Source organism: Macrobrachium rosenbergii, chromosome 8, assembly GCF_040412425.1.
Source record: "Macrobrachium rosenbergii isolate ZJJX-2024 chromosome 8, ASM4041242v1, whole genome shotgun sequence".
In the NCBI taxonomy this organism is placed as follows: Eukaryota; Metazoa; Arthropoda; class Malacostraca; order Decapoda; family Palaemonidae; genus Macrobrachium; species Macrobrachium rosenbergii.
Window position 1 is genome coordinate 42,285,533 of NC_089748.1, and position 18,406 is coordinate 42,303,938.

At 35.4% G+C, this 18,406-nt stretch overlaps 1 protein-coding gene across 1 annotated transcript in view; it reads right to left on the reverse strand.

The window, feature by feature from the left end:
- The window catches only part of Su(dx) (Suppressor of deltex), a 32,832-nt gene that overhangs the window by 4,184 nt on the left and 10,242 nt on the right, over positions 1-18,406 (reverse strand). Inside the window, 14 exon segments of the mRNA XM_067107580.1 lie at positions 1,213-1,309; positions 3,678-3,903; positions 5,505-5,629; positions 8,133-8,282; positions 8,680-8,839; positions 10,509-10,667; positions 12,430-12,519; positions 13,290-13,421; positions 14,267-14,358; positions 14,652-14,763; positions 15,619-15,810; positions 16,869-17,025; positions 17,949-18,283; positions 18,285-18,405. Coding sequence (XP_066963681.1) covers positions 1,213-1,309; positions 3,678-3,903; positions 5,505-5,629; positions 8,133-8,282; positions 8,680-8,839; positions 10,509-10,667; positions 12,430-12,519; positions 13,290-13,421; positions 14,267-14,358; positions 14,652-14,763; positions 15,619-15,810; positions 16,869-17,025; positions 17,949-18,283; positions 18,285-18,405 — 2,148 coding nt within the window.

Consider the following 18,406-nt stretch of genomic DNA (forward strand, 5'->3'; position numbering starts at 1 on the left):
AGGCTTGTGCTTAAAAGTTGAATATGGAAGGGCTGTCCACTGGAATAAGGCTCCATCCCAATTCTAGAACAGAAACATGCTCTTGGGGTTTTTCAACATTCACAGGGTATCATGTAAGATGGAAACTATTCAAGGATGAGAAAAGCAAAGGAGATATCTGCATAATTTGGACTCATCTGGGAACTTTGATCATGATCAAAGTCAAGCACGGACAAATGTACAGTCTGGCAGAACCATTTTTATCAATGGAAAGAGTTCAACATCAACTTGACCTGAGTCTACTGGACTCTAGGATGAGTAGTTATCCAGTTTGAAAGACTGTAAGTGTTTGGCTTGTGATCATTCCTCCTACTCTAATGGCTCTATCACTAATGTGGAACCCAGCTGTCATCATGGCTTCTTCAAATGCATCTTGGCATCAGCAAGTCCACCGGAATTTAAATTACCATGTTCTTAACATGGTCCCAGACATCAGCATGGCTTTTTTCATAAGTTTCATTTGTAACACAAAATTATCTAGGTGCATGGAAAGTGAGGCTCTTGGCTGCCTGAAACCTCAGGATCTCTAGTTTTGGTGGAGACCAAGAAGGTGGGCTAATTTTATGTAATGAGTTTGTTATTAAACCAAAGTATAGTTTAAAGAAAAGAATTTACAAACAAGAGTCAAAAGTCAAGAACTGGTAAATTCAGGCCACATAACATTACCTGAAAATTCTTAAATGAACCAAAACAATGTTTCGTAAAGATAACGGTATTTTTTCTGATAAACCAACAGCAATTTTTCCCCTCTAATTAGCTTATTTGTTACTAATTGTCAGCAAAAACAAGAGAACTGCAGGAAAATGGTGCATATCTGAGTGTAACCACAAGCAATGAAACTCGTCAAGAAAGTGCAAGGTCACAGTACAGACTTCAGCAAACCCAAGATTCAAGAACAAAGTTTTAAGATCATTACTATGTAATTTATATCAACTCAACATTTACAGGCATTTACAATAGCCAAGTTGCCAGATATAATATCTCAGACACTGTAATCAAATCATACAGAACATTCAATAAAAGGAATACCATTCAATATTCAAGTGTTAAAGTTTTTAAAACCCATTAATATTCAATCTAAAATACAACAAGCATTACCTAAGCCAGTAACAACTACTTGAAAATCTCTAGTTTGTCACAACTAATAACACCAAAAGAGAAAACTGAACTTACCCATCAATTCAGCAAATCCTCCAACAGGTACTCGACAAGTTCCAGTTACAAATTGCAGCAGTCTAGCACGTTTTTCATTGTCAATTTCTCTAACAAACTGGAATACGAAGAAAACATGCTAATTAGAAAAAATTACTTGAATAGGTTTCGAGACAGTCATGTTTTATCATTCTACATTTACATTTTCTTCGAGACAGTCATGTTTTTTCATTCCACATTTACATTTTCTTTTCCTTGATATTAGTAATTGGCAGTTTTACCAGACTAGAGTGAATGAGCTTGTTAAATTAATTTATAATAACAATACATAAGACTAGTTGTCCATTACAATGAATAATTACATCATACCATAACAATCACACTCACAATCATTGCTCCTTGATACAACAATTAGAAAGAACTTTCCCTAGGACTCTGCCCTGGCCATCTAATGCAATTTTACAATTTTTACAATTTCCTAAATTTGTTTGAAGAACTTCTCCAGATTAGTCTCATAACATTCTTTTCAGCAAAGCAGACAAGCTAATGATTCTGGTTTCAATGCTTCACTGAAAATGTAGGTAAATGTTATTCAGATGCTGTTACTGGATGGTACAAACAATGTTTTGTTGCTTCCTCTGAAAATGTTGGAAACTGTAATTCAAACAACACTGTTGTTGTGGATCCAAGCACATCCTAACAGACATGGAGGAAATTACCACAGAGGCAACAAAAAGCAATACCATTCCCTAAGGGGAACAGGAAAACAAAAAACCTCCTGAAGCCACGCAACAGCAGACAGGACCCGAGGGATGACCACATCATAAGCAGAGTCAAGGAGGAACTCCCCATGATTCACCCAAGAAACAATTGGAAACTAAGGAACCCCCTCCTGGGCTGGAGTTCACGGGCAATGGTAGCTGTGAGTCCGCCACGGAAACACAGTCTGAGGAACCACAAATTAAGACAAACGTCCAGACACCTAAGAGACTAAGACAGAGGGTTACTCCATGAGCTCATAAAATGACCATCAGACAATGGCAGCCAAGCGGAGGCCACCATAGGGCCGCGAAGCATCAGAAACACTGAACTTAACAAATTTAGAAAGTAACATGGCACACAAACAATAGAAAAATTCCCAGGGCCACCAAAAATCCTAAGTAGAGGACATGAAGGGATGAGAACAGAGGCAGCCGAAGGCCCATGATGAGTCACAGAGCAAGACAAACCAAAGATAGTGATGACACAGCACAAGGTCAAAAGGACGTCATAAATGCAAGGGGAGTCACCATCACCAACACCAAAAAAGGGTGAACTGGAGGAGCAATGAAACAACTCATCATCAATTCAACAGTGAGAGTTCTAGAGAGGGAAGAACCAACTTCAATGAAAAAACAAACAAGCAGATCCCAGTATGGAAAGCTCATAGGTACCTCTACTATCTCTCTTGCAAGGAAAACTTACCATCTAAAAAAAAAAAAAAGACACATAAATAGCATTCTCATGCTGTCCACTTTGGATATCAAACATTGGTTAAACCCTGTAAAAGGAGAGTGCACTTTCATGCATGCAAAGAAGTCCATTATAAGGAAGGAAGGAAGGAAGAGCAATCAAATAGCCGAATATCACAAATAGAGAGAGATTTCTTAGTGACGGGACAACACTCAAAAGGAAGGAGCTCAAACACAGAATCTTCTTCACAGACGGTAAGGTTGCATGTGAGACATGAGAGAATCTTTAAGGTAGCAATAGATACGAAAACAGAGTTGGAGGAGGAGGCAACTATTACCATTAACAAAACAAACAGCCAATACAAAATTAAAAATTCTGCAAAAAATAAAAAATAATCATCCTTGAAAGTCCAAGGTTATAATTTCATCCTTGAAAGTCCAGGCTGATAATTTTATAATTCCCAAAGCATGACTAAAGATGATATTATTCCGCAAAGCTTATCACAAATATATATGAAGTGTATGAAGCTTTTTTTCACATAATCCAGGAAATGAAAATACAGGAAAATGCAGAGATCAAGGCAACTGTTACGGTCAAAAGAAAATCCACTGAAAACCCATGCATGGGCTACAGTGCAGCTCACTTTTGTCATGATGTGCTCCTCCTCATCCCATGCCATTCATGAATTACATTAGCTGTGCATTCTACATGTCCAATCCTGCACCCTTCACTGTTATAGCATTCCTGACAACAACTTACCCTCCTACACCTAAGAATCCTCATGCTCCTGTTATCCTAGTTGTTGCAACTTGCTCACATGCTCTCAGCTGTCACAACTCTTGCCTTGACAGCTGCCCTCACTTGTATAGTTAAGAATCATAAAAAAACTTGCAAAGAAAGTTGAACTGAAAGTACACAATAACTGGAGATACCTGACACATTACTGAGGACAGAAGTAACGAAAACCTTTCCTTTATAAATCCTACTGCCCTAGATACTGTACAAATAAGCTTTCATTTCACATCTGATCTTACCTGCCAGAACCAAATGACTTGTTTTGAAGACCTGTTGTAGTGTCGGTATATTGTATTCTTTTGCCAGTCATTTATATCTATCTCCTGCATTCCACATAGCAGAAGTTCCAGTTCACGCTCATCAAAATACTTCAGCCATTCAAGAGGAACCACTTCAGAAAAGCCTTCCAAAAAATATGCCGTCTGAGCCTCCTGTCCTCGAGTTAATCGCCACTGCATCATCAACCTAGTAACATCAATTTTGCCATTGAGTGACATTACTCAAAATACTCAAAATACCTACCTTGGTTTACTAACTCTGCCAGCTAACCAGCAAGTTAAAATGAAAAATTTTCTTCAAAAAAATAACAAATTATTTACAATATATCTGAAGTTACTATCTAATTTAACAAAACTACATATTTTTCAAAACTGGCCCAAAAGGATTTATATTAAAGTGAAATAAAAGAAAGTTTTTGGATAGCCATAGAAATTTAAAGGACCAGCACCCACTTATCTTAATTTCATGAACCTGATCTTCAAAAATTTTCTCATTAAGGTACAAACCAAATAACAGATGCATTTCACTTCTGATTAAAAGTTATCACAAGATGATGTGAGTAAATTTAATTCAAACTTAATTACTGGTTATATACTAATTATGTTAATTCCTTGACTATCCATAAACATTACATTACATAATATTCTGTTTTTGACGGCATACAAGACTATCTTTGCATGATACTTTTCCTGCAGTTACCTCATAATAAAGATTATTTCTGTGTTGACCCATCTGCTGTGAAGCCAAACTGGCAATTGTATCAATTTGAACTATCTAAACCTTTCATTCAGTAACTAATATTTTCATTTAATAAAGACAGAACATCTCTTTTTTTCCTTACGCACATTTTTACTCTACTACTCTTTTCCCACTCTCCTGGTCCTATCTTTTAGTCTGTCAAGTTTTAACAGACAGTATTCTGATAGGATCATCAATGGTTGGCTACCCTACCACCTATCATTCTGGATAGATTTTTGGGAACTTTTAATTTTCACCTTCCCCAAAGCTCCTTGAACCTCTTTAGGTGTTACTATCTCTATTGGTTCTCCTGCCACGCCAACTACCCAAGTTCACATTCATTTTCATTTAAAAATTTTCAAACTGTAGCTCCAATAGTTCTTTCTTTGCAAATAAAAATTCTCCATTTTCACATATTTTGCAACATATATATTCTTTCCACCATTCATGGCTGATTTCTGGTATCCTGAATACTTCCTCTTCCATTTTCTGTGTCGAGATTCTCATTCTACAACACTTTACCTAAAACACTTGTGTATACCATCATATGTACTCAAAACTATTATAAAACTTAATTTGTTTATGTCCCTAACTAATATAGACTTACTTACACCGAAGACCTAGGCATTCATACTAAATAAATTTCTTGAAAATTCACCTTATTCAATTTTATATACATGTTAATACCTTATTGAGAAAACGGCATACTCTTTAAAATAAAAATGTCGAATCTTCAGTGTACAGCAAATCAACTTAGCAACATTTCCCCAATTCACCAGCATTTTAAGATGATGTTTTGGCAATACTGAAGATAGTTCAATGAACCAAAATTGTGTGCAATGAATCATGGATGTACTAAATCGAGGATTTACTGTATTTTATATTCAATACTAGTTTCAGATTATTCTTCGTATGAAAAAATTTAATTTGTACAAAATTCTACCTACATAACCCAACAAGAATTTTGCTTCACCTCTAATCAACCACACATACAGTATACATCTAATAATTTCATTGGCAGAACTACCACCAAATGACCTAATACTTACTCAATATACTCTTCCTTATTCTCTTCTGTTACTTGAATGTCTTTGCCACCAGGTTTCAATTCAACTTCTGAAATTTTACCAAGAACTTCAAAATCTGTCGAAAATGACATCTCTAGGCAACACTCCTGAAAAATGAAGGAAAAATAATGTTAAGGCAAAAAACACTCACTTCAATTAGCAAATTCTAATTTAGTCTAAGCAGTTCAATACAAACTACGTTCAATCCCTTTAGACACTTATTTATTATTCAATGGTTGATAAAGATTGCCTAAAAGAATTATTACCATTCATATGACTTCATCATTTTGTTATAAAATTAACCTTTAGAAAATAATTCCTATCAAATGGTTTTAGAAGACCACAAAGTTAAAATTCTGAACTTAAATATGGCTGGCCTGAAAGGGTTAAGTTTTCATTCACAACATATAATTGAATATTATCATATGTGTCCAATCTAACACATTTCAAGTCTTACAACTCATGAATGATTAAGTTTCAATTGCGAAAGATTCTCAAAAACCTGTTTCAAGGGATTAGTATCCAAAACGTGACACTCCTTGTTAGTTGAAATTACAACAGCCACATAAAATATACTTAACTGTCAGTGTTGTACAGCATTTGGCCACTACTGTTATAGAATAAAAATTTTAACTTAGTGGTCTGGTTAAAATATTTAATATAACTACGAAAACTAGAGGATTAGGTTATGTGGATTATTCATCGGACATCCATGGATCAGAAGTGTTAGAAATACAATAAACACAAGAAAAGTGTTATTCTAACCCCCAAAAATATGCTGGAATATTTCAGTGTGTTCAACTTCAGTTTTGTTACAGTCAGGTTCCTTATTCTATATATTTCATCTATTTCAGTACATGCACAGTTGGCTACCTTGTTGGCTCCTTATCTTTTATTTATTTATTATTATTATTATTATAATTATTATTATTATTACGCAATTGCTTTTAATGAGACCAATGAGACATACTGCTGGTCTCTCATAGCACATTCCTAAACAGCTAAAAATAAATGGGTGAAAAACAAACACGTATTGGGGCTAAAGAGGTTCTTCAAAAATTTTCAATAACATATAATGTGCAATGCACATGGCACACTGTAAATAGTAACCTATAAAGGGCAAATTTCCTCAGGGTAAATACATTTACTTTGGGTTACCAAAGTAATTTTTACCATTTATAAATGAACTTTCAAAAATGAAACTTTACATAAGCTACAGTAATGTAAATATATATGAAGTCCCTTATATTTCTAATATAAACCCGTACCTGTCAGCGTGGCTTTATTGAATGCCATCTAAACATTTGCCATTCTTACACAGTACAGAGAATCTAAAAACATGAATTCAATTCTTTTCTATTTTCACAATTTTCTTTTTTACTGGACATATAACTCATATTTTCAGACCTTTTACTTATCATATTTGACTGTAACTGGTACGAATACAAACTGCACTCACTGATACACTTCTACACACATGGAAATAAAAACAAAACTAAATGCACACATATTTCTTTTTTATGTGAAAGATTACACAATCTGCCTTGAAATGCATCTGGGAAAATAGGTGTGCTTTTCAGTGTGAAAGGATTACACAATCTGCCTTGAAATGCATCTGGGAAAATAGGTATGCTTTTCAGTGTGAAAGGATTACTCAACCTGCCTTGAAAAGCATCTGGGAAAATGGGTATGCTTTTCAGTGTGAAAGGATTACACAATCTGCCTTGAAATGTATCTGGGAAAATAGGTATGCTTTTCAGTGTGAAAGGATTACTCAACTTGCCTTGAAAAGCATCTGGGAAAATGGGTATGCTTTTCAGTGTGAAAGGATTACTCAACCTGCATTGATAAGCATCTAGGAAAATAGGTATGATTTTCAAACACACATGCTACTCTTCAGAGCACCCTCTTCACATTTATGTGAGTTGAACACACCTTGGAAAAGAATACTGTTCTTGTATCTGGGAAGACTTTTCATTGATCCCACTCTTAATTTTTTGCAGATACTAATTTGGGCAGTGCTCTCAAGAGTTCTTTTATTAAATGCTGCCTCTGCAATCTGAGCATTACTCTATACATGTCAAGGTCTACAATCCCACAAAAATTACGTGCAAGTCGCTTTCAAGGGCCAATGGTTTCACCAGTTTTCACACTACTACCTTTCATAAAGTGGAATTCTGTTATTTCCTTGCATTTCATATCTAAGCAAATGTTTTAAAAGAGTAGTAGTCACCCCCTTCATAAATACTATTCTTGCCATGAATAAATATGTTCAGCAACTCATCTAAATTTTCTAACCAAACAAAAAAAATGGACTCAAACCAAGTAATTTGCCACAGATTACATCACCTTTGGCAGGTGCGTGAAGTAAGTTTTGATTATACTGAACTAGATACTGCATACACACCACAAAATCCAAACAAGTTTACAATTTCTACTTCCAAATTTCTTTATCCAATACATACAGCAATAATCAAAAGTGCATCATATTCTATTTGAACATCTCTACTCATTTTTTCCAATAGATAAGAAATATAAAAAAATATTGTCATAAAACAAAACAATTCTTACAATATTAAACAAATGTAATTAAACTGCCAGTCTTCTCACCTCAATATTGTTATCACGTATCCAACAAAGGGAATTGTAAAATTCAGGATCAATTGATTCCAAGTCCTTCATAGTGAGCTTCTTACTCAACATACGCTTATAAAATGGCATGGTAAACCCATTGTAGATGAACTTTCCATGATATAAGGCCTGTAAAGAATAACTCTTGTAAATAAAAGATTATAACTCACTGTGTGCTTAAATGTTAAAAAAGGATAAAGTTACAAAAAAAGATAAGCTACAAAATCCCATATTACAGTGTTCTCTCTTTACCTTTATATTACAAGAAAAAATTTATACCAAAAACCATAGTCAAAATTCTCCTAGCATTAACAATGAAATCAGCCCCACTAAAACTATATTATTTCATCTAATAAAGCATGCAACAATATTTCCTACATATAGAGGTATACTTTGTTAATCATTACACATTTCAATGAACTTCAACTCAAAAAAAAAAAAAAAAAGAGGAAACACTAACTTCTTTAAAAGCCTCTCAAAACTCATCCTCTACTTGGAAAAATTAGCATATCCTATCTTTACTTACCATTGCTATGAAACGACCAATAAATTTGAAGTACGTCAAATGGTCTGGATTGACTTCTGAAGCTGGATTAATTTGCAAAGAATAATTATTTTTATTGGCATATTCAAAAAGGCAGTACATTGGGTTGAGAACCTCATGGGACAGCTGGAAGAACCATTCTCTGTAAGGACAGAAATATGCAGTGAATATGACACTACTATAATATACCATTATTAATCAAAACCTTATAAAGGTTCAAAAATAATCTGCACAGTCTGGAATTCCAGAATTAATTACATCCTAATTAAATATTTATCAGAAATAATGCATAGTTACAAAGTGATGTTCTTATAAGGATAAAACACATTTTTCTTAAAAACCATTAACAATAGGGATTCTGAGTAAAACTCATTAAGTTGCCCTGTTTAAATCTTGAGAGAAACATCACTTCCTTTGGCCAGACCTCTTCCACCACTCCATATCTAGATTAATTTTGTGGTGTCTGATAATCAGTCAATCCACAATGTATAATTTATTAAAAAGTAACTTACTTAGGAGAAAAGAATAGAATATAGAATTTACGCCAAAGGCCAAGCGCTAGGACCTATGAGGTCACTCAGCACTGAAATGGAAACCGACAGTAAAAAGGTTTTAAAGGTGTAACCTTACAAAAAGATGTATGTAAAAGGAATGAAAGGGGTTACAGCTAGGGGACGAAGGGACACTGCAGAGTACTGTAAGTAATGCCTACAGTGCACAGCATGAGGTGTACTGACAGCAATAGCCCCCTACGGGACTCATGTAGTAGACAAACATATTACTTGAATGAACCAAGTTCTCAAACAAGAACATAAATTTAGTACTTAGGAAGAAAACCTTTAGCTTCCTTTACCAAGCACACACTTCATATACCTAAACAACAAAAGCACAGCAATGGAAAGATCAGAGAGAAAAACTTAACAAGTGAGCAAAGTTAGAACAAAAAGATGCAGTCAAAACACTTTACAAGGAGACTGCTCTTTCTCACTTTCTTTATATCTTCAACCAAAAACCCTTACAGAAAGAGTCAACATACTATAAACTCAAGAGGGATCCAAAGGGAAATCAGCCTGCAAAAAGAAAGAAGTTATAGGAAAAGGTGATAAATAAATCAATATACAGTAAATTAAACCGATACACCTGAAACTCAGGAGACGTCAACAGGAACCAAGAATGAATTTGCTCCTCACTTGAACATTTGGAGAGCAGAAGATTCCAAAAATGCACTTGGCAAACTATTCTACATTTAAGTTGTAGCCATGATAAAACTCCTAGCAAACTGAATAGCATTAAAGCTGATGCTAGAAAACGACACACTGTTTGCAGCAGCAGCCTGCCTGCTCCTCGGATGTTGATGGTGCTGTGTTGCACAATGAAATGAGTGGAGCTGGGGAGTGATACAAGTGTATGTGTTCTTTCAAGATATGAACTTATGTAACTGGGATGAGTTATAAATGGAACTAGGCACCTTACGGTTAATGGTCTTAATGAACAACTACAATCTCCAGCAGACATGAAACACTATTCAAAAATTTATTGACAAAAATATTACAACTTTAAAATTATGCACATGATATACAGTATTAAAACAACTGCACATAATGACATGAATTAAATTGAAAAAACTCTGAAAATTCCATCTAAAGAATAATGCAGTGGACAGCAACTTTTCAAAATCCAGACAAGACTAAAAATAAATGTTTTCCAAATTAAGCCAGCAAGTCATTTATAATTACAATAAGGTAAAAAAAAAATTAAAATTAGAAAACTTCAATTATATTATTATATAGGTGCTGAAAAAACTTGTTTACCTGGACACTCCACCATAATCTAAGCCTTCCTCTCCTCTAAATATAATAAACAGTCTTCTCCTGAGGTCATAAGGCGGTAATCTCATAACCTGGTGGAAGGAGTCTTCGAAAAGTGTTTGCCGAGTAACACTAATTTTTATATGGCCCGTTACCGCATTACTGAAAAAGAAAGAAAGATAAGGCGTTGGCAAAGGCTCCTCTTGTGGCATGAGAAATTTTATTATACCTGGCCGTTATTACCTTAGTGCAGATAAGCAACAAATTATTACCATATTTGATGGCTTATAAGACGCATGTCTGCATAGGACGCACCCCAATTTCAGCAGGACATTGAGGGAAAAAAAATAAGGTTTCCTAGCCTATGCTCATATGATTTTGGTAAGTAAAAACTGTAGTATTAGGTTATCATATGCATATTGTTCTTACCAACAAATTAACAAAAACATTAATAAAGTTATTTACCATATTTATATTTATCAAAATATGTATTATACAATCAGCCATTTACTCACGATCGTATGTTTTAGTCTGCTGCTGAAAGCTACCTCATAGGTTCACCAATACATTGCAACACATTCATTTTGTAAACATTGTTTCTTGACAGAACCAACAAAAACATTAATAAGATGTTACCTACGTAATATATGTTATATATATCCATTATATATTATAAAAGTAGCAGGAATTGTCAACCACCAATTGATCAAAGCCATGTTGTTATGCATAAAGAGAATATTAGTAGAATTGCCAACTACCAACTGAGCAAGCCTTGTTATTAGTAAAGCTCGAGATAATCACGATGGGTGGCAGCACCGTACTGAAGTCTGTAAATGTGGAATGCGGCGATCGCTGTAGACAGCGATAATGATATTAACACATTTTAATGAAAATACCGATAATAACAACGTAGATATTGATTATGATACTAGCAGTAGTAAATGTGGTGATGGTAAGTGTGATGATAAATAATTATAATAAACTTTGGTTTTTAATAGGTTATTAGGATAACACCGAATGTTAGGCTAGGCTACAACATCGTGGCGTTTCATGTATAATTTCGGCCAAAATTCTTAAATTTTGAGCCTACGTTATGTACATAGGGCCTTGGGGGATTTTTAGGCCATTTTTTTATTAAAAAGTCGTCTTATATGCCATCAAATACGGTACATGCTGTTTTTATAACAGAAAATGTTTCCATAAAACCCCATTAATCATATAAGTTGTGTGAACCCCATTAATCATATATGTTGTGTGTCCTGTAATGCACATGTACCAGTCTCACCAGACTCTTACTAAACAAGATCTAGTTATTCCACTACACATGCTCCTTTCTGCCTTCTGCACTCCTTGCTCACTTTCCTATGAAATGAAATGAAAAAACTAAGGTTGAAGGGTTGGGAGAATGGCAAACGTAAAAGTTATGAGACTGTATTTGGTCGGTAAGTGCCACGGGAAGAGAGGTACCTACAAGTAGCTTTAGACATGTAGAACAGTACATCAGATGGCCACTTCTCGAGGCTGTGCTAGTTGCATGCACGTGAAAAATGTTAGGAAGAAGAGGATGAACTAATCCAATGTTAAAAAGAGGAGGATGGACGAATCCAAAGTTAGAAAGAGAGACGTAAACCATTCCTGTCACAGCCAAAGAGAGACTATTAGAATCATCCTCAACAGATATAAAAGTTAAAACAAATGAAGATTTCATTTGCTACCACAGCAATTGTGGGAACTAACATGATGACCATCCAGTCCCACAGAAAAGTAAGGCCTAGAGTTGTAGCCAGTAGGCACTCAATGGAGCGTGTGTCATGGGCTGCTTCTGCATCTTGAGTAATGCAAGTGTGGGAGACTGATTTTCACATCACTGGAAGTACAGCGCAAATGACTGATGGGATTCTATTACACAAAAGATATTGCTTACCTGTGACACAAATATCTAAACTGTCCAAGTTTCCACCTGAACGAACGCTCATACACCATAGGAATACCATACTGACCCCTACTAGCATTGCTGGAAAAAACACAGAAACAAAGACATGGTAAGAAATTTTTACAAATACTTTGCAGAGAGATCATAATGCGCTGCTGAGTATTATGTACAAGTTAATACACTTAGCTGGGAGATAACCAAGCAAAAATAATGTTTTGCCTTATAATAACATCATGGGCACACTCTCTCTTTCTATATAAAATTTGTGTTAAAACTAATTTTGAAAGGAAATTAACTGTAAAACCTTTATATTCATCATTATTAACCAAACTGGAAAATAAATACAAAGACCTTGGCAGCAACAAGTCCTCCCCTTCCCTCCCATTGGTCTGATGCTTGAAATTTTACTGTACTTCATGTAAGCTAAACTGTTCTTATAAATTAGGCTATACCCAAAGGAAAAAATTGAGTTTACTACTGTAAAAACATTAAATAAAATGAATGGGCACACAAGAATTGCAGATATATTCATCTTGCCTAGTAACGTTGGTGTGAAACGTGAAACTTTTAAGGGCATTCAATCAACACAGAACTTTAAAATGAAGGAGAAACTTTATATTACCACTGTTTGATTTAAGAGAAAACATTTTTTTTTATAACCTATTCTACAACTCAAGGGCCATCTAACAGTATTCATAATCTATCCCCCTAGCTGGCACATCCCATTCAAGGTCCTAAATACATTAAACCTTGTCCAAACAATGCGTAACATATTTGTAAAATATTTTCCATTTTCAAAAAATGTATTGGAAAAATTTTTTTGGGAAACATGAATAAAACTAAATACTTACATTTGCTTAGCTCCTGGTCGAGGATCTTGAAATGTTGTTTGACGGGTATTATGGTCAACAAAATACTGACGGCCATCCTCTGTTAACCTCATCTCCCATCCATCTGGTAGGGGCTCTTCCTCAAGAACCATGCTGCAAAAGACAGAGAATAAGGTCAAAGCTGTTGCAACTGAAAGAAAATCATTTTACCTGACAAATAATCAGACAAAAGGAGGCTCATTTCAACTCCAGCTATTATAAAAATGCTATACCACCAACCATGCAATAAAATATCAAATCAGGATAAATTTTGCCCACTTCCATGGATGGGGATAGCCTTAATTTTGCTATGTTTATTTTTAGAGCAGATTGAAAAGCATCTGTTGCACATACTTAGTTTAGCATATGCAGCAGACCCTCAATTTTACAGGTATTTTTGGATGTGTGTACCCTGTCTGTAATGTCAAAAGAATTTTACAAGCTAAATGCCACTCTAGGGTATCCTAAATGAAACCCTTCAGCATAAAAAAAAAATGCACTACATTCTGACATTTGCGGTCATGAATTCCTCATTAGGAGGGTGGGATGACCGGTTATCCATGAGGATAATCAAAATTAATTATTTTACAACTAATCGATATGAGGATTTTCAACAAAAGACTGGACCTTCCTTGGCAACAGTAAAGTATATAGATGTTTTTCATAATGCATTACAGCATTCACAATAACACCTTTTAGTGTTTAAATGCTAACGTAAATATAAATTTGCTATGACAGTCATTATAACTGACTGCATGCATCATCAGTCTGTTACTTCCCATATGATAAGTAACGTATGAATAAAAAAACTGACTCGCCTAATACATCTTACAAAACTACCACAGGCTTCAACAAATGAAGCATATCATTTACAAAATACTGTGACTAGTAGACAAAATGTAATAGTGTAAAATGGGAATCTAATTTTTTATGGAGTACAAAATAAATTAAATACTTACCCCTGTGTCCGAGGATCATCCCACTGAGTAGTTCTGTTTCGATGATTGACAAAATATATTCTTCCATTTGGTTCTTGTCGCTTTTCCCAGCCCTGAGAATATAAATGGAGGGAAAATAAATTACACAACCCTCAGTGAACCTACAAATGACTTTAGCTGTCGGGTTAAAATTTAGAATACTGTACTAATAACTAATAACTGGATGGGCACCAGTCAAAATATACTAAGCATGTATCAGAAAACTAAGGACGGAAAAAAGGGGTGATTAAATGATGTATCAGAAAACTATGGACAGAAAATAAGGGGTGATTAAATGATGTCTCGCTTGTCTACTGAACAATTACAGCACACACAACTTTCTAAAAACACCAAAAAGTAGACTTACAGCTGGCAAGGGTCCAAGTGGATCATTATCAGTCTCTTGATTTTGATTGGGGTATAGGAATCGCTGAGAACTCAACTGGAACATGTTGTGCTCTCACACCTCTTCAGATTGTCTGAAACAAAAACATTTTTGAAAGGATTATAATTTTTTTTCCAAAATTGAATGATTTTTCATTGAAAGCTATAAACATTAAATGAAGGGCATATTTTCAAAACACATTCACATACTTGGCAACATTTTCCTCAGGATTCATAAATATTCTCTGACAAACATACATGTTATACAGATATTAAGTTGCTTACAATTGCAAATTAAAGAAAAAAAACCCTTGAAATTACAAGGGTACTCCAAATTCTGGTCCTTACACCTGGACTAAATATTATTTCCCTGGGTGAAATTCGAACCATTCTAGGGCAGGGAATTTATTTTTAATACCATTCCACTCTGGCACCATGAAGTATTCGAAGTGGAAATGTTTGGCAATAAACCTTCTGAATCCCCTTTATATCAAAGCAATGTAGTTTTAGTATCCTAAAGATGCAAAATTGCTGTCTACATGCAGCCTCTTAATTTATGTAATTTTTGCTACCAGAAAATAGCTCAAGATGATTCAATTACATGAAGATATGTTTTAAATCATGTCCCCCCTGTAAGCCTAAAACCCAACTGGTGCTAATAACAGTGAGAGAGGATTATCACCGAGTGAAAATATCAAGAGATATTACATTTATTACAGAATCCTTCCTAGCTGATCTACAAAAAGTATTAAAGAAAACACCCTTACATTGATATCCACTTTCATTCAACATTGCCTACAAGGAGCCTCCATAGTGTCACAAGCATTCATTCAACAGCTTAAAAATCAAACAAACACAACCTTAAGTACATCAAGAAACTAATATTCAACTAGTATTCCCAAGTGATATAATAAGCTAATGAATCTTCCATGTTAACAATACAATCTTACCTTATGTTTTCTACAGTTGGCCGTTGCCATGTGGTAGTTCTTGTGTTATGGTCTACATAATAAACTCTACCTCTGGGATCCCGTCGTGCTTCCCAGCCTGCAGGAAGTGGTTTTGGTCTTTCCCAGGTAGTAGACCTTGTCGTGTGATCAACATAATATCGTCTACCATACTGGTCATGTCTCATCTCCCACCTGGAAATCAATCCATAATTTGCCTTGTCAATATGAGAAGGATATCTTTATACCAGAAATGGTTAATTATTATTATACAGTAGTAGCTAAATGAGACCACTAGACACACTGCTAAACTATCACGAGTGTGATAGTCTCAATCTAAAGTGCTGTTCGTAAATCAGAATTAAAAATGGAACAAGGAAGGATTCAAGAGTCACACAGCTAACGTAGAGCCCAAAGGCAAGGAAGAAAATGAAAAGGTACACAGCAATGCAGCTGGGGCCAAATACTGGACTAAAAACTCAAAAACTGCTTTAGAAAAGGATATGGAAGAGGAATAGTACTATTTTGTTAGAGGTATGAAGAGGAACAAGCCCCTACTAACCTATGTTCAAATATTAGAAACAAACTACAAATAACAGCAAAGGGGAAAGCTTGGCTCTTAAGCCTTGCATTTCTAGAGCAGTTGCAGGTTTTAGGAGAAGATTACCATAAAGACAACTGGATTTTTTCATTTTTTTTTTATCCTCATCAAAATTGCCAGCCTGAAGGTCTTAACACTCACTGAGGTAATGACCAGTAACCAGCTGATCGCTATCCCAGACATAAGTCAGTAGAGCAAATGAAAAAGAATATAACAGCTCCAAAACTGAATTGAGATCTGAAATAACAGCAGATTTGGAAAGAACAGGAAGATAACAACCAGTAGAATGGCCCAAAAAAATTTATGGAAAAGTGACACAGAAGAAACCCAGACTATAAGGGAATCCCAACTGAAAATGAATGAGAATGAAGATGACTCATTTCATATCTAATCCACTAAAGAGAAAATATGAAGTAAACACAATAAGGATGACCTTGATGATTCATACTCCTTTTCCAGTGACACATTTATCTGTCAAGGAAAATGCACTAGACAGATACAAAATAGTTAAAATAATCAAACAGAATCTAATTTCCCAACGAATAGGTAAAAACAGGAACACTTTCATCCACGGTACAGACTCTACAAAGATGACTTTTAGATAACATTCCCTACCTCTGTTCCGAATAATCGAATACAGAGGGACACTTACCCAGGTGGAAGTGGTTCCTCTTGGTTTTTAGGTACGTTAGGATCGTTCGAATTGGTGTTGTTTCTGCTCCCACCCGGGTTACCCTCGGCATTAGTGGTACTGTTCTTATTGGATGCACTTGGTGATGCCCCACTACTACTGGCTCCATCTGCTGTCCCTGTGGTTTTGAAAAGTAAACAGACAACTGGATGAGCGAGGGAACTCTTACTGTCAGGTTCAATTAACTTTGCCATAATCATCGTACAATAATAAATTCAATGTAAGCTTGGAAATAATGCTTGCAAGGTTTGTTGTTTACACGCGACCCTATAGTTCAAAATGCTATGGTAACATCTTTACGCCAGAGAAAGTAATTTGAAATGTTAACAATATCTTTCTTGAAAATAAAATATTACGAACTGAAGTTTCTGTTTGAATTATTAGATGACAATGGTAAAGCCATTTATTTTTTTACTCTTTTTACTTAGGCTACTGTATTTTCCTCCATTATAATGCAAACTTTTCTATTCACAAAAATTAGACTACAAATATTTATCTACTTTATACCATTCAACACTCTTCATTATTGGTTTCTTTACTGAACTGGCATATCATGCTCTCAAACTTTAGCATTTCATTTTCCTTATCAAAATTAGGTTATGCATAGTACTGAGATTCAACTATGCTCCAGGAAACAAAATTGTTTCTTGCATGAGACCCCACCAGTAACCATCTAATGTCAAGCAACTCTACAACTAAGCATAAAAAACTCTCCATTACTTAACACTATCTACAAAATTGCAAACTTTTGGGAGACTTACAACTCTTCTGCACCTGGAATTTACATCACTAATCCAACAACCTACACTATTTCACGAGAAGGGTTACTGAACCTTTAATAAATTAAAGAACAATTCATTAAAGTCTCAGTGCAAAACTTTGCTTTCTGATGCATACTGCCAACTTCTGATGCACACTGCACTTGGTCACTCTACATAAACTCCGCAAAAATACAAAAGTAAGAAAAGTAAAATGCACGATATATAAAAACCTATACTGTATCCATGATCACAACACTTATCGAAACGCATCGCAATTTACCTGAGTTACGTTTATATTTGTGACCGCGTCGATTAGCTGTTCTAGGGGCAACAGCAGGAGGAGTGGGCTTTGCAGCTGGTGAAGACGTTTTAGGGGCTGCATTAGTCGGCAGCTGACCATTGGCCGCATTACTACTACGCATAGGATATGAAGACTGATAACTGGGTATGGAGGAAGATGTTGCACCTGCAACGGAAGATGCTCCAGCTACTCTTGCACTGGCCCCTGGCTCAGCTGAAGGCCCGTCAGGTGCATCGTTTTGATTGGCTGCCCCTTCTGTGGGGCTTTCTTCACCCAAAACTAATACTGCCAGGGCAAGATTCCTACACTGGCCATGAGCGGTTTATTGAAATGTTTTAATGTAAAGAAAGGTTTGCCTGGCTGTCACTATTAATGGCTGGCAAAGAGGGGATGGGATTCAAAGCTGCAGCGTGGGTATGGGTGTGGAGTAGAACTGA